Source organism: Temnothorax nylanderi, unplaced genomic scaffold (assembly GCF_030848795.1).
Source record: "Temnothorax nylanderi isolate EJ_2023f unplaced genomic scaffold, tnyl_v1.0 TNYL_tig0028_pilon, whole genome shotgun sequence".
Taxonomy (NCBI): Eukaryota; Metazoa; Arthropoda; class Insecta; order Hymenoptera; family Formicidae; genus Temnothorax; species Temnothorax nylanderi.
The window spans coordinates 1,209,778-1,235,187 of NW_027249090.1; the positions used below are offsets into that span (position 1 = coordinate 1,209,778).

Below are 25,410 nucleotides of genomic sequence, written 5' to 3' on the forward strand. Positions count from 1 at the left end.
AATGAAGCGATACCGCAAGATCTCGATGGGCGGCGCCCGGAATCCCGGCGATGGCTCTCCGGCCCGGCGACTTCGTGGTGGGGCCCGGTGGGGCCCGAGCGGGCCGTCTGGTGGAGGGGATTGACATCGACTACTGTGCAGTTCCCACGTGCCCTGGGAACCCCCGCGGCATCGTGTCAGCCCCCGCTCTTTGCTTTTGCACGCTCCTTCCACCTCCACCTTCTCCCACACTATCTGCTTCTCATCGTCAGCGGCAAGCGTCTCTCCTTCTGTCTGCCTGTCTGTCTCGCTTTCTTTTTCTCTATCTCTCTCTCTTCTCTCTTTCTCTTTCTTCCCGCTTTTGCTTATCTTTTGCTTATCTTTTTCCATGTCTTTCTTCACCTAGCGCGGTAGAAATCAAGAAATCGACGCACCCGTGGATTTTCTCCCGAGAATCGGTTTATCGCTTCGCTTTTACGCGTAGGTGTCGGGTTTTCCATGGCGATCGCGCGCACTTATATTGTTTATCCACGAAAATATCAACCGCTCTGTTCCGAGGACGACCGGCAACGCGTAGTGATACTCCTACGCATAGGAGTAGGTAGGTAGGCAGGTAAGATAGGTGGAACGCGCGCTCGCGTGAGCCGAAGGGAGTCAGTGGCTCTAGCTTTTGGATACGAGCGCTACCTCCGTAGCTTTTACGGCCGGGGTTGGCTACCGCCCCCGCGGGGGGTATCCTTTTGGGAAAGGGCAAAGGCGGAAGGAAGCGGTCCGAGTATGCCGAAGCGGTATTCGAATACTTTAAAAGAATGTAGGGGAGACACCTCGAGATTATACCAGAAAAGGTCTCGGCGTGGGTGAAGAGGGATGCTCTCGTCTCACGGTTATGAGGGCGGGCTCAGACGCGGTGCGGTGGAAGGGATCAGGACCCGTAGAGCATGGAAGAGAGGGAGCAAGTCCGCGGGGACAGTTCAGGAGAGGGGAAGGCGGACGGGTACCAAGCGGGAGCTCAGGAAGCCGCGTCGACGAAGGATTTGTGAATAACCGCGCTGCTATTCGGCGACCGGGTGAGACAAGGACGCACGTAGACTCGGGACAAGGCGTGCTACCACTTCTTCCCTTCTTCGTCGGGCCTCCTCTTCATCATCGTCCTCTTCTTCTACCAACACCCGCCGTCACCCTCTTCCCTCATTTTCCTTCTTCTGTTCCCGTTCCTCCTCCGCATCCTTCTCACCACCACCACCTCCTCCTCCACCTCCTCCTCCCTCGCCTCCCCAACCGCCTCTTTTCTACCTCTACCACCGCAACGAGGTCGAGGAAGGAACATCCTGGACGTGTACGTTCCCCGTGGAATTGAGGGAGGCTACCTTCACACGATAACTGGTGGGTATCGGTGAGTCGGTTCGGTAGGGAGGTGTCTCCCGGTCCTCCAACCAGAAGAAGCCAAACGACGACGACGACGACGAGGAGACCTTTGGCGGTTACACACGGCGTCCTACCGTCTTCTGGTGTGCCTACCTATTCGGGCTACCAGCGAACCGAGCGACCAAACGAAGCTTCAGTCGACGCCGCGCACCCAAACGGTCCAGACCTGTCAGCCCGGAAGACACACGCGCAGCAATTCAACACTTTCACGAGCCACCGACCTACTGAGTAGTATCGGAGATTCCGACTGTTGGCAGCGTGACATTATACGCGCACCGCAGTTCGTTTTACAACTAATCGCATTTCGCGAGTTTTGTTCTTTCGTTCATCGTCGAAAGTTTAAAACGCTTCCGTCGAAGTTCGAAGATTTTCCTCTGCGGAAGATTACTACTGGACATTGCTCGAGGACGAACCCTTATTCGCACTCTTTCTATCTCTATCGGTGAGTCACAGTCAATTGATATCATCTCTTAAAAATATTATCTAGCATTACATATAATTTCAATAATACATTATGTTAATATATAATTTATATTTGAGGTGGAAGTAGTTGTTTAATATACGTTTGTAAACGCTTAATACAATAACATTATTAATTCAATAATATTCCAAATGACATTAGAAAAAATTAGTTACATCGTTTATAAATCGGATATTTTCTACAAAACTGTGTTTCTCCTTCTTCTTCTTCTTCTTCTTCCTCAATGTATCTCGGTCTTCTAGAATGTACAGTACCATATTTTAAATATATCGAATGTTTATTGGAGTTTTGTTCTTTTATGGGATGCAGTACCACGTTTTCATATAGTTTCACTCGTAGTGAATATAATTCTTCAATTTTATTTATTTATTTGTTCTTATCACAGTGCGTTAATATTTATCTCGACAATGTCAATTTCTTTTAATTTACTTGGGATGACAAAACTAAAACCAGGTCTTTCGCGTATCAGAGGACTGTTCTATTATACCATTAAGCTGTTTCTAAAAATCCTTTCTTTATTTCAATCGAAACCATCGCCATTTCTCATCTAGATTCTGTAGAGAAGATGAAAGCAAAGTTATTCCTACTGCATCTCCGAGTTCTTACATTTTCTATTGTATGCCTCCACGTGTTATGAATCAAACGGGCGGGAATAGGCGTGATCTACATTCGTTCGCGTATCTCGAGTCCTCGCCGCCTGAAATCGGTAGCAAGCGGTAGGGCGGTGCACAGTAGCCGCTGCGTTTTGATTGGTGCTCAAGTACCTTGCGGGTTGTCTGCGGCGATTTTACGATGGTCCTCTTCAATCCTTCTAGCATTTAGATCTTCCTGATAACTTGCGTTCCCAAACAGCAATGGTGATTTTTATAGATATACATATGGAAAACACACAATTTTATATTTTATATCGTGAACAATTTTCTAGAATTCAATGGCTATAATGCATGCACTGAGAGATTGTTAATTTGATTGATATTCGAGTAGTTATTATAATATTTATATACATATAATAAAGAAAAGAATGTGGTAAATAAAATTGAATTAAAAAAAAAAACAAATAAAAACTGTTTTATTTTGAAAATTTGCTCACTGACACGACTTTCATCACGTTAATCAACATCTAATTAGAAAGCAATTATCTTATGTCTATATTTCCTTATAAACGTTAAAATTCTTTTTTTAATAATTTTTCTTTTCGGTCTTATTGCACAAAATGTCGCGCTGCGACATGCGTCTATTCAAATCACAAGGATCCGCCAGAATCATCCGAACGAACGAAAACGGATCCATCACGGAGCTACCATTTTTCTTGGGCGCCGCGCGTGGCGCGAGTCCGCGCGATAGGTAATATCTCTCGTAAGAAACGCCCTTGCGTGATCGTCCGCGTTCCCCGCGCCGCGGTGGTATCGCGGTTCGACGTCTCGACGGCGGAGGGAGGGTGTGGTCCCACTTGGTGGACTTCTCCGGCTGTTCGGTAGCGACTGGCCGAAAACCGGTAGTCGGCGGTAGGGCGGTGCACAGTAGCGACTCTTCTTTGGTTGGCTACCGGCCTTCTCGCTGTGGCAAGCGAACGAACGAGGGCTACCGCTCCTTCCTTTATTCCTCCATACACGCGAGAACGAGTGCACGCACATCGAGCCGGGCTCGCTTGGTTGGCCGTTCTCTGTTCTTCTTCGATTGGCTGCTCGGCTTCTTGTACCACGCACTCCGCCCTTCGTATCGCGCGATAGAACGGAAGGTACTCGCGACTACCTTTTTTTCAGGGTCTCGGTAGTTGTGAATGAAATAAAATATCACCCTGTCGGGCGTTGAACGTCTCGCCTAGGTATCCTTTCGAATGTTCTCCTCGTTAGGATAATTTTCAAATGCAACGAATGCCTTTGCCTATTTTTCTCATGGGCAAATCAGCAACACGGCGAAATTTATCTTGGATAGGTATTCGATGAACTCAATTACAATTCTTGCAAATTTTCAATATCTGAAGATATATTGGACGACGTATTATTAATGATTATATGTATTTATAACACTAAATCCATTTTAACGTGTTTATTTTTCTCGATTTTGCTCTTTGATAGTTATAAAAAAAAACAATTCTTCTGCTTATATTCGTGTCAATCATGTCAGAATACAGTGATTTTCCTTTTGCGTGAAGTCATGAATAGCAAGATTATTTTTACACGTTATAAAAGTTATATTACATCGATATCTATTTTAATTGCTTATTTGATCACGCGCGATTCGATTATTCACGTCAAGAGAGAAGCCCCACTTGATTATTCCGCGCGACGTTCCCTCCTCTGCGTGGTTCACAACAAAATTCACTTTCGCGTAGCTCCGTACATACCAAAACGCTTCGCCGCCTATTCGCAAATCTCCGTCTAGTATGGCGCATCCATAAACGCGAGCGTTTATATATATCGCATTATCATACATTATCATACATTATCATACATTAAACGAAAGCATTCGATCACGCGAACTCGGTAGGCAAACATGGTAGCAGGCACGATGTTCGCTTTTCTACACACGCGATACACACGAGCAACGTTGACTCGCGCTCGTATTCGTCGCTTCGCAATCGCCGTAAATCTTACGTATCTCGTTACGTTCGCGATCATATCTTTCACTTTACGGATGTGCCTTTATTCCGGACAGTATTATCGAGACGAAATTATCGACAGCTTACGTCTGTTATTCCTGACTGCTATTTCGATCGCGCGGTCGAATTCAGCAGACTTAGCGGTTATCAGAGAACACGATCATTTATCATCGGCCTCAAGATTATTTGCACGTCCTCACCGACATCATCTGTAATATAAAACCTGAGCGTTTACACGGTTAATGTCGTTTTCCTCGACACCCGACTCATTAACGCACAACTCATTAACTTCGCTTCACGCAAAGTGAGAACCTGTTCCAGTCGCATGTACCCGGTCTCGGATAATACAAGCGTACTGTGACCTCGTAACTCTTCGACAAGATTGCCATGTAGTAGCCGGTGTTACCGTTCATTTCCACGGGCGTATATCAATACCGTGCGACAGGAGTAGCCTGTGCCGATTTGCTATTCGAAAGTGAAATGACTAAATTTCTAAGAGAAGACAGGCACTAAAGGTAGGTCTGTTTCTTCTAAACCCTCAGGAGACAAAATATTTTTTCACACGATTTCTATTTTAGTAAGCTGTGTAGATATATGATTTATGCCGTGCAAAATTACAAAAGATATTGTGAGTTTTTGCTCGTCTCTTTATCGATGGTTTTCCGGTCCTTAGGGATAAGAAAAGGTCCAATTTATACAAAACCATAAATCCGGACGTGCCGCCGAACATTTGTCCTTCCATCTGTTTGAATACCGGAATGACGAAGGTATTCCGTCTCGACGACAGCTACGTACTGTTTCTACAACACATTTATATTTTTTCTACGTTTGTTTTTACGTGCATCAGCATGTTCACGGATATTTACAATGTCTGAATCAGTCGGACGGCGATGGGACCAGACATGGCCAGACAGAAACGTGATGTTTCACCGGGAAAAGAAGTGGAATTGTTTTCTTTTTTTTTTTTTGTGAAACGCAAAATATCGCGCGTAATGCGCAGTTCCGATTAGGCTCCACCGCCCGTCAGCCACGCTAACCAACCGGGCTACGCCCAGGCACCGCTTATTACTCATTCGGACACGCCACTTTATTCGAGCGTGCGCCGTGCGCTTAATGCGAGCCGGTAGCGACTGGCCGACGCTCCTGTACAATGGCCGCACCGTGCGATTCGATCCCGCGGGCTATTTTTTAACATGCCGATTCCAATTCGAGAACCGTGCCATTAGACCGTGGCGGTACGATTCCGATCGCTCATTCATATCCGGCCGACTATATTGCGGGGGAGTTTTAAAAGTAATACTTGCACGAGGGTATAATTTGAGTACATCGTACGCATATAAAAAAAAGAGTTCATGTTTCTCTTTCGTAGTTTTATCGTGAAGGAACTGTCTTCTCTTGAAATATGGATAGAAGCGGAAATATCAAGCAGTAAAAATTCTAATTTTTAACGCGCGAAAATGTGACTTCAGTGGAATTCGATTACATCAGACCTCTCACATTATTTCCGAATTATTTAAGAGACATCTCAAGGCGACCGTGTCAAAGATTATGAACGGTTCAGTCAAAGTAAGATGTAAGAAAGTTGCTCCAAAAATAAACTTTGAACGATTTTTAACGCGATGATTTTAAACAATTTTCACACAGTAGAAAAAAACATTAAATATAAGAATTGTATAAGAAAGAATAATATATGCGAACAGTATTGCCCGGATTACAGTCCTTTTCGTAGTAATAGTTGTAAATGTCATGTAAATAATATTTTACTTAAATTTTATTGAAAAACTTGAAAATTAGCCCGTATCAGTCGCATGAAAGTTAATCGGTGATTCGTTGCTCTCACGTTTCTTTTTAGAACAGCATCGTGAGCTCGGGAAATATTCTCGTGATTTGCGTGGCGCCGGATGGCGAGCGTAAAGATTACGGATCGTATTTGCGGCGCGCATTTAGCGCTAATAGTGGCTGCTTCTTCCCCCTCGATTACCACGAATGTATACAGCATCCCATATGAATGAAATTTAAAACTGGACAGTCGCGTTTGAAATTAAATATGCCCGAAGGACGTGTCGGAGCTGATGATTTAAACTCGCGAATCGAGCAGACGCGCCCAATTAGGAAACTAGTCATTAATTTTTTTTCGGAAGCGCACAGCTTTTTATGGGCATTCACACCGTGTTTTTTGTACGGTAATACCGAAGGACTTAACTTAATAATAGAAATACTTGAAATAATTATAAGATTTAGACTGGTATATTATTCCTGATAGATTTTATGAAAAAAACTTTGCTTATTCTTTAACATTCATTCTTAAGTCTATTTAGAAATAAGAATCGTAAAATTTCTTACAACTTCACGCAGATGTAACTTTACACGATTTTTATAGAGTTATAACAATGAAATTGTGTAAAAAGTATCATAATACAAATTCATAAAGTGAAGCGAAATTAAACAGAGGTTACATTTAACCTTAACATTTGTATAAAATATTTTGTATAAAAATTCCATGAGTTTTTAATTTTATTTATTGAAGCATCAATTTAATCGCTCTTCTTTATTTGCTGTTTCTTGCAGATATAGACTTTAATGTTGCGATAATGTTATAATGTTATAATATTAAATGGAGAATGCAATTATATATCGCTGATCTGCAAAAATAAAATTACAAAACAAAACTTGCTTGTGACATTTCTGTAACATTTTAAACACTTTCTATTTTTATGTATAAAAATGAGAATAACGTATTATTTTTCGCTGTATACATATAAAAAAATTTATCATGTTTTGAATCAATATAATAACTTGAAATAGACTTTTCTCGCAGAAATTGTAGTCAGCTTGTCTCAGAGTTACCCTTTATATATAATACATAGGAAAAGTACTTCCCTATACCGTCCTAAAAGGATACTCCTGATAAAATATCGCGAAAATAATTCGATCGGAGAGAATTTCTATTCCGCGAGGCACATTGGCATGCGCGCGTCCCTCCTACGCATCTTCGTAAGGAATGCAAAATACTTCAGAAGTTGCTTCAACGTTACTAACCCGTTGCTCGTAGGCAACGGCGCTTCGCGTAAATATCTCGTCGGATACGGGCGTCCCGCGCGTATACTCCGCTCTCGCGACTCCGGGTGATTTCCTCGAGCGCGCGAGTCAGATCGGAGGAGAATCATCGATTCTGTGCTCTTTGCAGGCAGCGATACGAGGATTCTCTCGCGACGTGGTACAAGCAGTGATCTCACTCCCAGGAGTCAGCCGTGCCCGAGACTAGCTTTGCGCGGGAGGAGAAGAGCGAGTCGAAGAACGACAGTCAAGAAAGACAGATAAAGAGAGAAAGAGAGAGAGAGAGAGCGTACGAAAGTCTGCGAGTGAGGCAGAGAAAGATAAAGAGAAAGAAAGAGAGAGAGAGAGAACGCGCAAGCAGCCGAGAGGATTGAGAAAGGAGATAGAGGGAGACAGACGAAGTGGTGGGAGTGACTCCGGGCGTTAGCGAGAGAGCGAGAGAGGCGGGTAGAGGGAAAGGAGAGATAGAGACTCGACCAAGAGAAGGAGCGGTGGGAATTTATAAGGATGTTCGCGATAATGCCGATGGAGACAGAGGGGCACGGCAGGGAGTTCGGCCGGCGGCAGAAGATGCGCGCCAAGTGCACGGTAGAGTTCGTCTGCAAGTACTGCCAGCGGCGCTTCACGAAGCCCTACAACCTCATGATCCACGAGCGCAGCCATAAGGACGACGTGACCTTCACCTGCGAGGTCTGCGGAAAGTCCTTCAAGCGGCAGGACAATCTCAAGCAACACAGGTACACCCGCCACGTTTTTACCATTTTTTTTTTCACTTTGTTTCGTCGACCATTTTTGTTTCGTTTTGTATTTCCCTTCGAGGACTTCTATTTTTGCGCGCTCGCACGGGACACGTACGCGATCTGATCCATGATCAATCGCCGCGATCTCCGAGTACTCTTTAGGGGGTCCCTTACAAGGGTCCGTACGAGTATGGCGTCGCGCATATGAAAGAGAAGCCCGCGACACACGTTCTGACGTTGTAGATATTGGCAAAATGTTCCTGCGGAATATCGCGGCAGCCGATCGTGAATCAGACGTCAGTGCGTGACTCTCACTTGCAAGAACCTGCGTTCGAAAAGCAATAGAGATTCGAAGCTATCGGGAGACGTTTTCGTGCTCGTGCTCGTGCCTGCGCGTCCTCGCTGTTTGCCGCACGACGAGGCGGGATGATGGGGAATGATTAGTTCTCAGTCGGCAATCAGCTCGAGAAGTCGAGCTAGATTGAAATTAACTGTTGTTAGATTGCGTCATCGGCTATCGTAGAATTTTTCCTACTGCGATTATTTCGCTTTTTTCATGTACCATGGACAATGGGGACGAAAATTGTGATTCTATTGAGCTGTAACGCATAATCATTTTGACACCGAACGGTAAAAAGTAACTTGAAGTATTCATTGTGCATTAGAGATTATTATTTATATTATTCATCTTCATGTAATAAGTACAAAGATTAAAGCTATTTAATCGCGCGTAAAGCTTTAAGTTAAGATTAGATCGGCACAAACGCCAGGGAAACCGGTCGAGTCGATTTACCTTTCGCAAAGTCAAAACAATCGATAGCAAAACAATCGGCTGAAGTCAATATTTTGTTTTGCAATTCGCTTCATGGATTAATCCGATCCGCGATTTAACAACTCTTCGGTCAGATAAACAGCTCATTGTTTGACGCAAAATCGCGAGACGCGAAACACGAGTCGTCGATTAGCTTTACATAATAAAATAAAGATACGGCATCCATATGAGGGTGAGTCGAAGATTAATAATAAAAACGTCTCACGATAGTTCTTCTTGTAACCATTGATTAACGACGCTCGCGCAAACCGTTCCATGCGTAAGAGATTTGTCGTTCTGAAATGAATATATAATCAATATGTCGTATGAAGAAAAAAATATACAAATATCAACCGCTTGGCCACACCCATATCAAGTTTACAATTTTAAATTGTATTTTTGTGTGATCCCCGAATTGTTCGATTTGTGAATCAAAAGATGTATTGTTTTTGTTATATGAGGCTGTCAACGCAATGTCAACAAGCGAAGAAAAAGATATATCGGTTTAAAGGTATGGCGGATCACGAGAAAAGGATGCAATGAGAAAGGTTTACATGAGTCATTTTTATGCATATAAAAGTAGTTTAAGTGCGTCAAAGAAAGGATGACATCATGTTACAGCAGAGAAAGGATTGCATCGCTTTGAGAGCGACATGATAAATCGTAATTAATTGTGCTTTTTATGATAAATAACAATTAATTTATTATTATTATTTAAATAATGAGTTCCACGAATTCTGGCTAAGATGTCAGATCAATATGGAACTTTGCGAATTCCAAATGTGCAATTACTCGTGCTATTTTAAGGTTTTCTTCCCATTTCGGTCAAAATACATCCGGTAAATCGACAGGAAAGTTAAGACGCGCTAACTATCGCTTAAACGGTCACGGTGCTGACCTCGAGAAGGTCAAAACCATTGGTTCGGCCGAAGGAGGCCGCTACCGCGTTGACCTTTCGCATCAATAGCCTTGTAATGTTGCAACGTGTCGCCTTCACCCGCCTCACGGCGGAATAGAGGCGCGAATAGGGAGAGAGAAGAGATCCGCGAAGATCCGCGAACTTTGCACTCCTTCTCTCGCCTACGGGCGCGCGTCGACGAGTCGGCGAGTCCGCGGCGCGCGCGCGCGCGCGCGGGCTCGTAGAATCGGCCTGACCCATAAATCAGTCTGAAATAATGCTGCCCCCGCATGGAACGTGTGCGCGAGCGCGTTTGAACGAGCGAGCGATAAAATAAATCTTCAATACTGGTGGATACTAATGGATACCTTGTATGTAACGGCGGTGGTCTTGTTTTCTGTTCTGTTGTAGATGTGGGTGGCGGTGAGCGGGAGCTCTGAACCTCCTGCACCTTGACACACGCACGCACACACACACACATATACACACTGATTAATAACACAAACAACAATAACAACGACAACAGCAACAATAACACAAATCAACAGAGTCTGACAACAATAACCCAACAAATTACAACCATGCACTTTTTATTTGATCACCCGCACTTTTTCCTGGTCGCGGCGAAAGCGCGATCAACAACTATGCCACTACCGCCACCACAGAAAACCCCAGCATGCGTATACTACTTTTTCTTCTTCTTCTTCTTCATCTTCCTCTTCTTCTTCTTCTTCTTCTCTGTCTGCCTCTTTCGCTATTTCGTCTTCTCACTGTGTCTACGACTTTTACTACCCTCACTACGACTTCTTCATCGTCGGCTATTTCTTATACTAACACACGGCGCGTACGGGTCCCACGCTTTAACGAGGCGGCGGGAATGATTGATAGATAGAAAGGAAATGTAAAGAATGTGAGTGGGAAGGAAGCGAAGGGTTTTCCCTAGAAGTGTACTTTCCTCATCTTCCGATTTCGACCATCTCTGTTCCAGGAGCATACACTCTGTTCCCTACAAGGGCTCCAACGGCTACTCAAATGGCTATTCGAATGGCTACTCTAGGTATTAGAAGCCATCCGGCCAACTACTATCCTAAACTCCCGTAGACACGCGTTTCTCTTTCTCTATCGAATGCTCTAGCTACCGACCAGTTCTTCCCCGATGTTCCTCCTCTATTAGAGCAATCCTTCCAGTCGATCCAACGACGATGCATCAAAACTTGCGAGATGTCGCGTTTGCGTACGGCAAAGAAACCGCGATACTCCGTCGATTTTTGTCACCAACCCTCGCCTATCACCCTCGCATCTAGTTCGTCCGTCCTGCTTCTTTGAGTTTTTTTTTCGCTTCTGTTCACCCTCCTGTATTCCGAGCCTACACCCAGACGTCAGCCACATCAGAGGAATCTTCGATCCGACCCGACACGAAGCACCATTGCAGAGCCGAGAACGATGGAAGCGATCTGGGATACAGCGACGCGGCAGACAATTGTAATTTCACCGAACTTTTTTTATAATTCGCCTGATCCGAATGGGTAATGATATTCTTATTAAGTACGTACCGAGCGATTGACGATGTCCGAAGCGTTTACGGAATTGCCGTTTAAGATACAATTCGATAAATGATATCAAATTTTATGCATAATTCGAGAACTCCCGCACCTCTAATGAATGTACAACAGTCAGCGTTCTGTAAGATACACGAATATGATGAAGGAAGATAGATGCGACTACGGAATGTAACAAAATAATTTATTTATCAGATTAGAAGAATAATCTAAAACTCTTTCTATCGACGTGCTCTGATTTAAACGTTCACTATCTCCTATTAAGGATGTTCTAATCATCTCGATAAGAATTTTTCCACAAACGTTTCACAGTAGATGATAAAATTACCGACAATGCCGAACCGTGTTAGCTTTTCTTGTTACGCGCAATACTAATATATTTCGATCAATGGACAAACGACGAAACTTCAAGAATAAGAAGGAAAGAAAATGATGTTTGCATCGGAAATCTATCGCGTAATTATAGAGAAACGAACCGGAAATTCAGCCAGGAATCAAAACGGATGATCCACGTTCTTCCGCATTTTCATAACGGAAGCTACCACGACGCAGTTCCTCGGAGGCTCCTCGGGCTAACGTCCTAAATTGGACTACGTAATAACCCACTAGCTCTATAAGAGCGCTGGTCGGAGGATACGCTGTTCGCTTCTTCGTGTGCTACCGTGGACCACGCCCAGGCCCGGAGCGACGTCTTCCTGACCTACCACCTGGCAATCAGGCCGCGGAGCTACTCGGCTTCCCCTTCAGAAAATCCATATAATCTCGCGACGGCGATACGACGGCGAGTCGCATTCGGGATTGGCATTCGCCGAAGCAAAATCGTATCTCGCGAGCGTGCGCGATTGTTGCATGTGAAGACACGACCGGACAACCTTGGAGGGCCACGTGGTACAAGGTGGGTCCGCGGTGGTATCGCTGACGCAAATACCAGTCAGCTGAGATCGGTTTCCAGCGGGTGAACCCTTGGCGACGTGTCTCTTCGATTCCGGCCGAGACGCCACCCATTGAGGTGGAATGAGGATCAACCGTTATTATTTCCGAGCGTCGATCGTATCTTGCTTTCTCTTCCCTTTTTTCTGTATTATTTAGTTTCTCCTTTCCTTTATTCATACCCGTGTCCGTGTGGATGGGTATAAAGTGCTCGAAACGTGGACGGAGGGAGGAGATCGCGTATGATGGAGCAATCGGCACCACAATGCTCGAAGTAGGCAGACGTAAAGCGGCGTAGATAGTGATGCTGATTCCCGCTTGCTTCTCGAGCAAAATGCTAAATACAAGAAGCGAGTGGGAAAACGCGTGTGGCGAGCATAAATATAATCGTCGCGTTCGAAATCGTTCAACTCAGATGCAAACTGCAGAAACCTTCAGTTTTCGTAGAGGAGTCGGTAGGAATATACATATGTAATTAGAGAGATTTTGAAGATATATAAAGTTAATTGATAACAATTTTGTTTACCAATTACGTCCTGATTGTAAACGTAATTAAACATGCAATTAAACATGTTAACGTTTTAAATTTTTCAACGAAATAAATGTGCAAAATCATTACATATATCATAGATTTTTATGTATTTTTGAAAAAAGTCATAATTATGTTTTTTATTTGTCACCTATATTTGTTTCCATCTTATATGTTATATTCCTATCGCTCCTCTTCTAACATTTATGTTATACTTGATGTTATCGATATATCTAGATATACTGCGCAAAAAGATATCACCCAAATTATCACATAATCAGAATAATGAGTTCTTGCTCTTCCTATTCTAACCACTTCGACTCGAGTATCACTCGAGTCCATCGTGATAAATTGTAAAGAATGTATTTTTTGTATTAAATTTAATATATTTCGCGGTATGCTTTTCAAACTGTACATTAAAAGGAGAGAAAGTGTTCGGACTTGTACGTTAATGAGGGTTAAGGAATTGGCGTGACTGGTTCTAACGTGTCTTTATGACGACACCGTTAAATATCTTCTCGCTTTAACACGAGGGAAAAACCACAAAACGTTCTTAAATGTTAGTACAATATAATGTGTGTTTTTGCTACGGCGTCTCGAAGAATATCGAGAGTTGCCATTTAGCTAACTTGGACAAATTTATATGAAAAATTCATATTTAAAAAAAAAGGAACCACGATGGCTTCGGGAGCAAACAGGATTTTTTCTTTCTTTCTAACTTTTGATTCCTCTTAGTGGAATGAAACCGCGGTCGTACTTTGTACATAGCTTAAATACGTATCAGTGCGTCTTTAATATTATTATATTAATTATTATTATTGATTATTATTATTAATTATTATTTTATGGATGTTATCGAAATAGCGCTTAGTCATTCTGTATTGTAGCCGCCGACAGGCCTCACGAGTGTAGAGCTGCATTTCGTTGTACGGTATCATAGGAGTGATAATAATGTTATTTTATTATTATTAAAATTATTATTATATTATATTATATATTATTACCATGATGTATCAATATCCATGCATGTATCGCTAGCTTTACACCACCGAGGCACACGGTCAGCCTGGTAGAAAGGTTCATGTTCTTTGTCTCTATAAGAGAGATAAGACAACATGCGCGTGATGATTCCATGTATGCTTTCCGCAAAACGTATTGTATTAGTGTGTGTGGGAAAATTCCACTTCAACGGACTACAAATAAATTTACCAAGTTGTAAAATGCTATTTCATCCATTTTTTATATAAATCCCCTTTGTCATGTTAAAATATGAATGTTTGATGATTTTAAAATGATTTCCTATGAATTTTTCAATTATTATATCACAGAACTAATAATTTAGAAAAAATTTCTGATATTCGTTTAAACTACCTTCGGATTTAGTAGTATTCTATTTAGTAGTAAGAATATTCTACAGTAAGTTTAATTAATTAATTGCAATGGATTCTAATTTTATTTCAAGGCATTGCAGCATTTTTTTTAGTACAACAGCGCAGTGTAATATAGGACAACTATTTTACAAATCGCGTGTGCCTTACAATTAATCTGCATCTGGTTGAGACGTGTTACAAGATGACTCAATCGTACAAATTATCGGGATAATTTATTCCTGAAAATCGCTTGGATTCGTCGTCACGCAAATCATAGCCGGTTAAACGATGGCCGGCAGCTAGGCGAAGAAGAAGAGTAGCAGTCTTCATCAAGACAGATCTCCCGCAGGCGTGAAATAGCAGGCCGTATGAAATCATCCTTCTTGTCACAATAAGTTAACCGATGATTAGCAGTATATCGTGTTCCAATTGTATAAAAATACAACAAGTATATGTATATTTAAAAAAGTGAAAAATATATCGATATAAAGATAAACGAATAAATTAATTATAGAGACAGCGCGTTTATTCTTTTCTTTTTTCAATAAAATTGATCTCTTCTTGATTTTGTATTAGACATGCTGCATTAGTCAACGATATCAAAGCTATTGTTTGGCGTGTTTTGACGTCTCATGCGCAATTCTTCCATCGTGCACTTTGTGCATTGTGCAACAAACTTAAAGAGTTCGAAGTCGTATTCCATGAGCGAATAAGATTGCACGCGGTGCATCCTGTTCACTTTATGTTGTGGCTGGAAGCTGCTCTCACCTCCTGGGGCAAAAGTCGTGAGCTGAATGTCATGGTGATTGAATACGACCCACTGATGTGCTTCCCGAGATGTACAGATTATGCGCTATTGGTTTTCCGCAGTCTTCTCGGTGCTCCGTAATTTTCGTCTCTAATTGCTTTAGCCATCAATATTAACAATATCTAACGGTTTATTAATAAATAAATGTTCGCTTATAATAAATTTGTGCACGAATCTATAACAAAGAAACATTTCCAAGTGTTTAACGTTTCTTTTACAAACGACTTTATCGAAATAAATCGCGAAAAGCATCTATAGTAGATAAGATAAGACAAGAATTATAGAACTCTATAATCTTTATTTAATTGGAGAAATACTGCATAAAAATTAATAATATTCAGGAAATGAAACTTATTGTTTGATGCATCTTCGTTATAATTTTGTTGAATTTTATTACCATAAAATTTCTCTACTCTGTAAGGCAGAACTACCTTTGTGTGGTTTCCTCAATAACATTTCAAGAAATTCATTCGCACCCGCGCCTTCGATCGCGGTTTATTACCGTCTCTGCGAACTCACAACCGGGCATGCAACTGATAAAGTCGCTTAGCGTACGAACGCGTTTCTACACGCTCGGTTATGGGCGTGTGCGGAGTGTTAAGCTAGCGGGCAGAAGCTTCCCATGAAACTCTCACCTCCGCGGGCGGAAAGTGAACTTCGCGGCCGACACGACGTTCAGCAGTCATGCAGCCGCGACCGCCGCCGCCGCCGTCGCTGTCGTGGCCGCGATCCTTTTTTGGGTGAAAGGTTGGCGAAAAATGCCTGACGGCAGCTACCGCGGTAGCTCCAATGCCACGGTTCGCTTTCACTGCGGAAGAGATCAAATTTTTTTTCGCAATACTTTTGGATTTCAACGGTAACAAAATCATTATCGATAATACAAACACATATTATGTAAATCTGAGACTAGGTTTCTGTACATAGCTTCATACAGTTTTATAGATCACGATTTGTCAGCGCGTTTTCTAATTTTTATCTTTTACTAAAAGTATTGTTTTACTGTTCGAAAGCGATAGTATCGTGGTACAAAAAAGAAATGTAAAGAAAGAAGAAGGAATCTGGCAGTTGAAACGTGCCCGTTATTGTGCGATTGCGTATTACTAACGATAATTGCGTAATGGTAATTATACAGGAAGAGACAATATCAATCTCATATATAAATGCCACTCCTTTCAAGGACCTCTTTGTTGCATCCAATCATTGGCGAACATGAGTCTAGATCCGAGCTCCTTTTCGCGAAAGGATCAACGGGGATCAATAAAGCAAGCTTGGCGCGCAGTTAATCGATGAAAGCAATGAGACGAGGTCATAGATGAATATAGATACACGTAATGACGTTTACGTTATAAAATATTATTAAGCATATAGAATCGAATTGAGAAAAGGCGATATGCGAGAAGATAATCAAAGACGGTTACGTGTGAAAGTGAGTGCGATTGTATAGTAGCAAAAGGTGAGTGCCTAAAGGTTAAGAAGGTTACTATCGCTAAATCATCATTTTAAAGCGAATACAGCGCGATAAATGAGATTTTAACCGCAATGTTGCGTGAAGCCAAATGTGCGTGTTACAATAAAAATATACAAAAACGTCTGATAAAACAAACAGAAGAGATAAATAAAAGGCATTGTAATCAATTTATCTTCTTTCTATTCAAAACTATTGAAATGCACGCTAAAAAAATTAACAGTGATAAATCGTCTGTCTCTAAACAGAGAACAAGACTTGCTTATTTTAAAAACGGGTCCATTCCGTTTCACGCATGATGCATTATGCGCACCTAACATGTTACAACGGAATTAAAATCTTCCCTTAAAATGGCAAAATTTTAAAGATTAAGATTTCTCTGTCCACGCACAAACACACGCAGCCTTCAAAGGTTAAATACCTTTATTTTAACTGAAAATAATGCAGGCTTGAAGGGACGAAAGTTCTCATTACTATAAAAAAACAAGCTCCGCAGAAATCGGATTGTATTTCACAGAGCAAAATGCGCGACTGAGCCTGAATGAAAGAAAAAACCGGCTAGTGAAGGCGAGATAAAAAGAAGAGGGAAAAGGCGAGTACGCGAGGCGTAAGTGCGCGGGGATATCGTTGCGAGTAGTATATCGGAGGACGGAGCACCTAAAGGTTACTACCGCATCATCGCCACGTCAAACTACTAGCTAGATTAGTCCCCCTTGGGCGAGCACGAGATGTGTTTTGCTCGACTAGGACTCCGTCTCTGTCAGACTCGCTCTCGTACACGTTTCGCGACGTGGTAAGCGTCCACATTGCTAGGTGGTAGGTTGGTAGGTAGGTAGGTCGGTTGGTCGCTCGGTAGGTATATTAAACGATCCAGTCCCCCGTGCCCTCCTCCTTCTCGTGCCCGATCGCACTCTCTTCTTCTCTTTCTCTCTCCTCCGCTTTCCCCATTCCTCTTTCTCTCTCTTTCTCATTCTGCTAGGTGCTCTCCGCTTGCGCGGCTTCTAAGATCTGTGGGAGCGCCTTTCACCTAATTGTTGGCACAATATGTGAAGACGAAGCCACCACGGTTCCCATCGACTCCTGGAGATGATACTCCGACTCGTGGCGCCTAGACACAGACACTATCCGGACTCGAGAGGTCGACCGGGATCGTCTGCGACCGGAGGGGATTGGGCGATACTACAAGTAGGTAGGATGATAGCGCGTAAGAGGTCACCTCGAAGAGAACACTGCGAAGCGTACGGCTCGGTGATATGTATAGTCTTGTCAACGATTTCCGTCTTGTTCGCGATGTAAATGTCATTCGTATTTGTTACTATATATAGTATTTGATACATACAATAATATGTTATATGTTTTAATCTTTTTATACGCACGTTAAAAGCAGTTCTTTTTTCAGGAAAAGTTAAAATAAATAAGTAATAATAAAACGAAGGCGTGCTATATTTTGTGTTATGTTAAGTTACAAGATCTTGATACGCGTATTTATTAAGAAGCGAGATTATATATACTTTAAGTTACACTTGGATAAAATGCGTACAATAAAAAAACATACACACGTATTTGTTTCGAATATTGTCTTTATATATTCTTTCATACCTTCAGTCACCGTACCTTCAGTCATCAGAGAAAACTTGGAAATACCAGAATTGAAATTTTCGCCTAGTATATTAATATAACATTTGCTGTAAAATTCAATTAAAATTCGAAAAAGTTTCCATATCAAATTATACAAATAAACTCCCGAATAAATCATCCCATATCAAATTATATAAACAATGAGAGAACGATCGATTTAACAATATTTAATAAGACTATCATTTTATGAAACATTGTTGCTCCGAATTTCTCGAGCGATTGCCCGCCAGAGGCTTTCATTCCAGATCGGGCCCTAACCAAACGCGGGCAGAAATGACAATGTTCTCACGCGACACAGTTCATGGTAATCGAGCCGAGTGATTTCAAACGCGGAAACAATGCTTCTCTGACGCTGCCCACGGAGGAAGAGCCGCGACGAAGCCGTCGGCAGCGGCGCGTCCGCCATGAAAACGACGAGTCTCTTCTGTTGTCCCCCTTCGGCGATTTGCTACGATCTATAAATTACGAGCAAGAACCACCTCTCTTTCTCTCTTTCTCTCTCTCTTTCTCTCTCTCACTCTCTCTGTCTCTATAACTCTATTTCTATCTTTCCTTCTATCTCTATCTCCGCCGACGCGAGTGAGGTCCCGTTGTGACTCACCGGTGACCGGCGCTCGCGCGCGACGTCGCGCCGGAACGAGCGTGCAACGGAAGAAAAGAGGTTGCACTGCTGCCGTTGCTGCTGCTGTTGCTGCTGCTGCGCGGGCTTCAACAATAACGATTATTTACGCCGACGGTGTATCGACGTTGACGTTTAACGTTCCTCCCCCACCGCGAGGCGAACGATCCGATCGGTCCCCGCTCACAGACGGCTCGGCACGCGGAGAAATTATGGCCCCTCTCGGCGTAATTAATTCCAGGTGACGAAGTGAACCTGCTCCGATCGCCTCTGTCCGCGCAAAATCGTGAGGGACTCGGACGATCCTGATCGTCGTGTCGTAATGAAATTCTAGTAAGAAAGAATGGAAAAAGTCGAAATGACAAATGGACGCAAACGAGATAATTGATATCCTTATTTGATAGTTAATTTCTAGCGGTAGATTTTCCATATCGCGTCTGAAATATACGTGTTTAACTTGTTCTGTCGCTACTGAATAACAAATTATCACGTTTGCTCATACGGGATTTCCTGCAATTCGCGAGGTAAACTAAAATGTGATACTCATCTAACTTTAGAAAGTTACTGTTAACGATATTGTATGAGTTTAATTTTGTTCTTGCCTTCCTCATCCTAATCCTTTCTCTGTCCCAACCGCCCACACGAGTATTCATACATTCAAGAAGTATGTATGGCAAAAAGTCACGCGCTACTTTCTTGCGATAACGATTATTCGACTCAAGAAATCATGAAGTTGCTGTGCCACTTATTAAGTGTATTGACGATTCTTGGGAAATTTCACATAAATGAACAAATTATATGGTTACTTCACGGATAATATTAATTAATTTCATTTTTCTTCATTTTTCGTTTTGACAAAAAGTAATCTTTAAAAGACACCATCCGCATCAAATCGTGTTTGATAAAATGTTTGAAAAGAAATAGCAGAAACATTCACGTCACGTATTTACATTAATTGACAAAGCAATAGAATGCGCATGAAGTTAAATCATTTAAAAGTAAGGTAATTGTAGTGAGAATTACATCGAAAGTAATAAGTTATTTTATGATAATAGATTGGGTCTTTCAATCGTTGAAAAGCTCAAGTAGAGTGATCTGTAAGAAACGGCATCGGTGAATCTGCAGCGGATGGTGCGGACAGATTCCGCCCGCGAGACAATCTATACACTGCGCTATCCACAGCTCTGATCTGGCCTCGTCATCGGGGAATGTGGGAGTGTCGACAAAGGATCATCCGCATCTTCGAGCGAGAGGAAAGATCGGTGACAGTCGGCCGGAGAGGTGTCACGAAGAGGCGTGGAGGTTCATCATGCGCTTCAGTGTATCGCTCTATCCTACGCCTCTCCTTGTTCGTTTGACATAATGTCAACGTAGCATGATAATCAATTTGTCGGGCACACTTGCAGATTGGTTATAATTACAATTACAACTATATTACGCGATATGATTACACTTGTATGACGGTTCCAAAGAGAGATCTGAACTCGCGTGCATTTGTATCTTGCCATTTTAATATATTTGGATGAGACTACTAATTTTTGTTGGCATTTATAGAAGTATACTATTATCCTGCACGTTTTCTTCATTCACAAATATTCGCTCCGAACGACGATTCTTTTAGCGGATATGCAGACATAGTGCTGATGACGATTTTATATGCAGCTTCAGAAAGAAGAATAATCTTGAAACACACAGATGGAATTAGAAGAAGGACACTATGGATCTTCTTAGAAAAAAGAAGCATCTCTCACGTATGACTCAGAGGTATTTGGGTTTCCAGTCGAGAGCTTCAGGACGATCGTTCCCGTTTCCAGTCGTTCCGGCTCCAACTACGGTTTTGTGGCTGCTCATTGGCCCCCGCGGAGGTACCGGGCCAACCGCGTCCCATTATCCCATGCTAATTCACCGGCCACGGCTGTCATTGCCTCGAGGCGAGGACTGACAAGTAACACCTCTTGGCTCGTGTTCTCCAGGACTGTAGGAGTGTCTCCTCTCTCGCTTTCCCCCTGCACCCGCCGTTCTTTCTCTCGTCACACGTCATTGGTCGTCCTGTTGAGGGCTTCTCTTTCTACATATTTTCTCCTCCCGTACCCCCCTCGGTTCCGACGGTGTGTTCGGTATCACTTTCTCTTTCTCAGTTTCTACGTATGGTCGCTCCCTCCAACGAGAAGGGCCCCGCGATACCCCGCGATACCCCGCTCGCGCTCGCGCCCGCGCGAGCATGAGCGAGCGCTATCCACACCCTGTCGGGCCCTCGTGCCTCCCCCTCAGCGCGCACACTCCCGTGGCGACCGAAAATCAACTCGTCATGCTCGCTTCATTTTCTGCCCGACGTAAAACAGCCATTTGTTAGGTCGTGTCAAGCCCGCAAGACCGTCCGCGGGGTGTCCCGTTTCTTGTCTCTCTACGAATGGCATATCGATTGGCGATTCATGCGATCGACGCCCGATAATAAATATCCGAGAGCTAGAATGGTGTAACGCCCGGAGAGTCTTTCGGTCCGCGCGATCCCGGGCCCCGGGCCCCGAGCCCCGTGTCCCGTGCCTTACTCCTCGTATTAATAAGCGCGGTGTGTGCCGGGGTACAACACACGACGGGGCCCACAACGTTAAGCAACGAGAACATAAATTTCTCGTCCAACGACCGTTCGAGTGCCGCCGCGACGTTTATCTCTACTTACGTTGCCGTTATATCGTCTCCGCTGACGATCGATCGCAAATTAACGTTATGTAGCTAAATTTAATTTCGCCGGCAGCCAATGGACCTGCCAAAATACACATATTCACAAATCGCTCACGTTAACGTACGACGCATGTCGTGCTCGAGAGTTCCGAGAAAGTCCGCGAAGGTAAATTACAAATCTACGAATTATAAATTATATATCCTCAAGTTCTTCCTTTGTTTCTTTTTTTAATGGCTACCATTAAAATGATATATCGATTTTTAAGTACATATATCGTTGATATTTTTTCATAGTGTACTTTATTCAAATGTATTTAATTCAAATTTTATTCGTATGTGTGCAAGCAACGCGTTTATTATGGAAATCTCAATCAATCAGCTATAATTTCTATTAATACCTTTCAACCTCTATTTTAAAATCGTATATTTTTTAAATTTAAATAATTTGTACTCTCTCTCAATTTTCTTGCAACGCTTAATGGCAGTTGCGTCTTAAATTTAGTCTTTAACGACTGAAGAACTATTCCCACTCTGATCGTTCCGCGCTCGATGTATAATCCAGTTCTGCGAGAGTCCTGACCCTCCTCCCATTAGGAGGCCGCGCTCTTCCGTATGGGAATCACCGGTCCATCGGGATGACAGCGATAGTCTCGCCGGGCTCGTATTTGTTTCGCGAAATTTCACTATGTGTCCAGAACAGATTGGTGTCGCGCCGCTTAGCCGTTCGTTGGCCTCGCGGACGCTCGTTATGCCGCGGAGCTGTCTCGTAAATAACTGCCTTATATTCTCCCTCCCACCCTCCTTAGCGCCCTCCCTCCCGTTCCCACTTACGTGCTCATTCACTCGTTCACCTCGCGCTGTTTAGAGATCCCGGCGGGCTCGGGGTTTATGAAAGGCTTAAAAACCGTAGTAACCGTGCTCGTGTTGCGACGATAAACGCAACGCGCGCTCCGCAGAAGGAAGTGGCGGGAATTATTGTCGAAATAGATGGTACGATGACACGCGTAATGACGCCGGCGTTTTCCGTCTCTTCTAACCCGTCAGAAATCTCGCGGCGAACGATTTTATTACGGGGGGATGTGTTAATTGTCTGAATTTTTCCGACGATAAACGATGGGCTTTAAAAAGCGCTGAGATGTCTCTTGGCGCCGATTAAATTTAATGGACTTGTTATTTTATCATATCAATTCTTTAAACATAAATAGCATCGCTTATGTTTTATCCGTAAAGGGTGCGATCTAAAAAAAAAATATCTATTCTAATAATACAAAAGAATATACTTATGTATATAACGCTATTTCTTATACTACTCAAATTATTATTTATAAAGAGATTCGTGTTATTTGATACTAAAGTTTATATCAATTTGGAGTTGAACTCAATAGACCTGATCGGCGAGAACTCCGACGATCGTCGCGAAGATATCTGAAACGTTTCACTGCAACCAGCAGATCGACTCGGCTATTTGAAAATGCGATTCCATGATGTACGCTTCTAGATTACAAAGGACGTGGACGAGAACGCGGGAGGATGTCGTGGAGATCTACTTTGTTATCCACGGCGAAACGTGGAACAGCCGCGGTTTTAGTATGCGCGCCGTCGCTGTCTTCACACCGACTTGAACCGAATTTATGTGGCATCGGGAGCCGAGGGTGTGCATTTGAATCCGGGATGAGACACATCCATATTTTTTTTCTTTACGACCGCGTGTTCGACCGCGTCGTGGAACCGCATGCCGGATGTAGCGCGCGAAGCGACACTTTTGCAACGACATGGTTATGACCTCGGGCACGAACGGCCGGAGGACGTTTGTACTTCGGATTGCGAAACAAGCGTCGCGTACACTCTCGGTGCAGCATTATGCATGAGGCAAATTCTAGAGAATATTCGAAGTGGAAGACTGACTTTTCCCGTAACACAGAATTCTGACGATATCACGTATGCGTGCGTTTTGTTACGTATTTAATAAGCTATGTTGGCGTATGTTGTGTACATGTATATAAGAAGATCCTATTAAATTTCTTTGAATATTTTACATTTATATAAAATATTTATGTAACCTAACGTGCTTCACGCAATATGCAATCTTGCAAATACCAAAATTTATTTTAAATCCTATATTGAAGTCGTTTTGAGTCCTCGCTTGTTAATCTTATTTCACTTCAGTAATAAAAAACGCGTGTTTATTTAATTCAGTGATTAAAAAATGTGAGAATATTTTACCTCTATATTATAGATACTTAAAAAGTTTGATCACAATTCTTTATAATTAATTTTGAAGCAGTAATCATGCGCATACATAAATTAATCTTTTTTTTCGTTATAGAATAGAAATTTATCCAGAGATATAGTATATAAAAGTTTGTTGCGCTTTTTTCCAAATGCAGCTTAAATAAGAAGAATAACCGCAGAGGAGAAAAACCGCTTCGTGGGTAGCTGCGGCATCATTCGACGAAACCCTTCGTAGTCGTTGACAGAACCACAGACGGCCGCTATCAACAGGCCGGTTATATTGTCGCTACGTTGTTCGCAGGCGGTTGCGCCTGTGAAGATATATACGAGTCGCTGTCACAATCTTTCGCCAGATTCGGGAACACTCGCGAGGCTGCCGAGGGTCGAGGAATATCCGACCTCCCTGCGAACGTTTAAATCGATCTTTGCCCCCTCCCGGGCCACGACGAGGCCCGGGGGTCCCAGTGTGTCGAGGGGACCACTCGAATCTCGTTACCGGGCCCAGCAGGATTCCGATTACCATTTCTCGGACAAATCGTCGCCTCGGAACCCGTCGCCGCATCGCGGCGTACGCTTTAGGCGATGGTAGATGGTCACTGATGTTGGTAGGCGGATGAGCGAATAACGAATAACGAATCGCTTCGTGCGCGCGAACCATTAAAGAATGTTCTTGCAAGTAGTACAATGATGCTATCGAAACGAAGCTGTCGCGACGAGGACGGACAGACGGCAGTAATATCAGAATGGGACCGCGACTTCTCCGATATCCTGAGTGATAACTACACTGGAAAAAAAAACTGTCGTTCCTAAAACTACGTTCCGATATTCACTGTTAGTACTAAAAATCTAGTGTGACGTAAACTTACAGATTTTCAGTACCGGCAGTGAATATTGGAACGTAGCCATATTTATCACTCAGGATATTGGAGAAGTCTCGGTCCAATACTGATGATATCACTATCACTGACTGTGCGTAACTTTGTATAATAAAAAGTCGGCAGAGGATTATAAATTAGAAAAATATGTTTTAGGCTCTAGAGAGAAAATCTGTCCATTTTCGAGCCTATCCATTTCAAAAGGCAATAGATTATAATATATTACAATATATTAGTTCATTTGTGATATGTTTTTATATTCTTAATCCTTAAGGTTATTACTTACATTAAAATTTTTATTTAAAATGATAAATTAATGTAGCGGTAGTGTTCTGTATTACTTAATCTTGTGAAATATCTTTATTGAATATATTATTTATTCCTACAGTTATTACAAAAAAAATTAAAACGTCAATTAATTTGTGATATATTTATATATTCTTAATCCTTAAGGATTAATTAACGTTTTAATTTTTTTGTAATAACTGTAGGAATAAATAATGTATTCAATAAAGATATTTCATAAGATTAAGTAATACAGAACACTACCGCTACATTAATTTATCATTTTAAATAAAAATGTTGATGTAATATCTAATAATTGTTAGAAAAAGGCTGTTCGTGATTCTTTTATACACTGAAAAAAAAATTTAGATCCAAGAAAATATTTACTTAGATACTGCCAATAACTTATTTACTTAATATAATAC

The 25,410-nt window shown here is 42.4% G+C and overlaps 1 protein-coding gene across 2 annotated transcripts; it reads left to right on the plus strand.

Annotated features, from left to right (window-relative positions):
- The first annotated feature begins 1,473 nt into the window (after positions 1–1,473).
- Drm (odd-skipped family member drumstick) lies at positions 1,474–14,237 on the plus strand. Of its 2 annotated transcripts, none has more exons than XM_071702187.1 (3): positions 1,474–1,846; positions 7,675–8,281; positions 10,405–14,237. In XM_071702187.1, exons 2-3 carry the CDS (start codon positions 8,052–8,054, stop codon positions 10,418–10,420), a joined length of 246 nt encoding a protein of 81 aa, XP_071558288.1. In that variant the 5' UTR covers positions 1,474–1,846; positions 7,675–8,051; the 3' UTR covers positions 10,421–14,237. The 2 variants fall into 2 exon arrangements, with proteins under 2 accessions (XP_071558288.1, XP_071558287.1); XM_071702186.1 differs by having other exon boundaries at positions 1,491–1,846; positions 10,982–14,237.
- Positions 14,238–25,410: the final 11,173 nt, after the last annotated feature.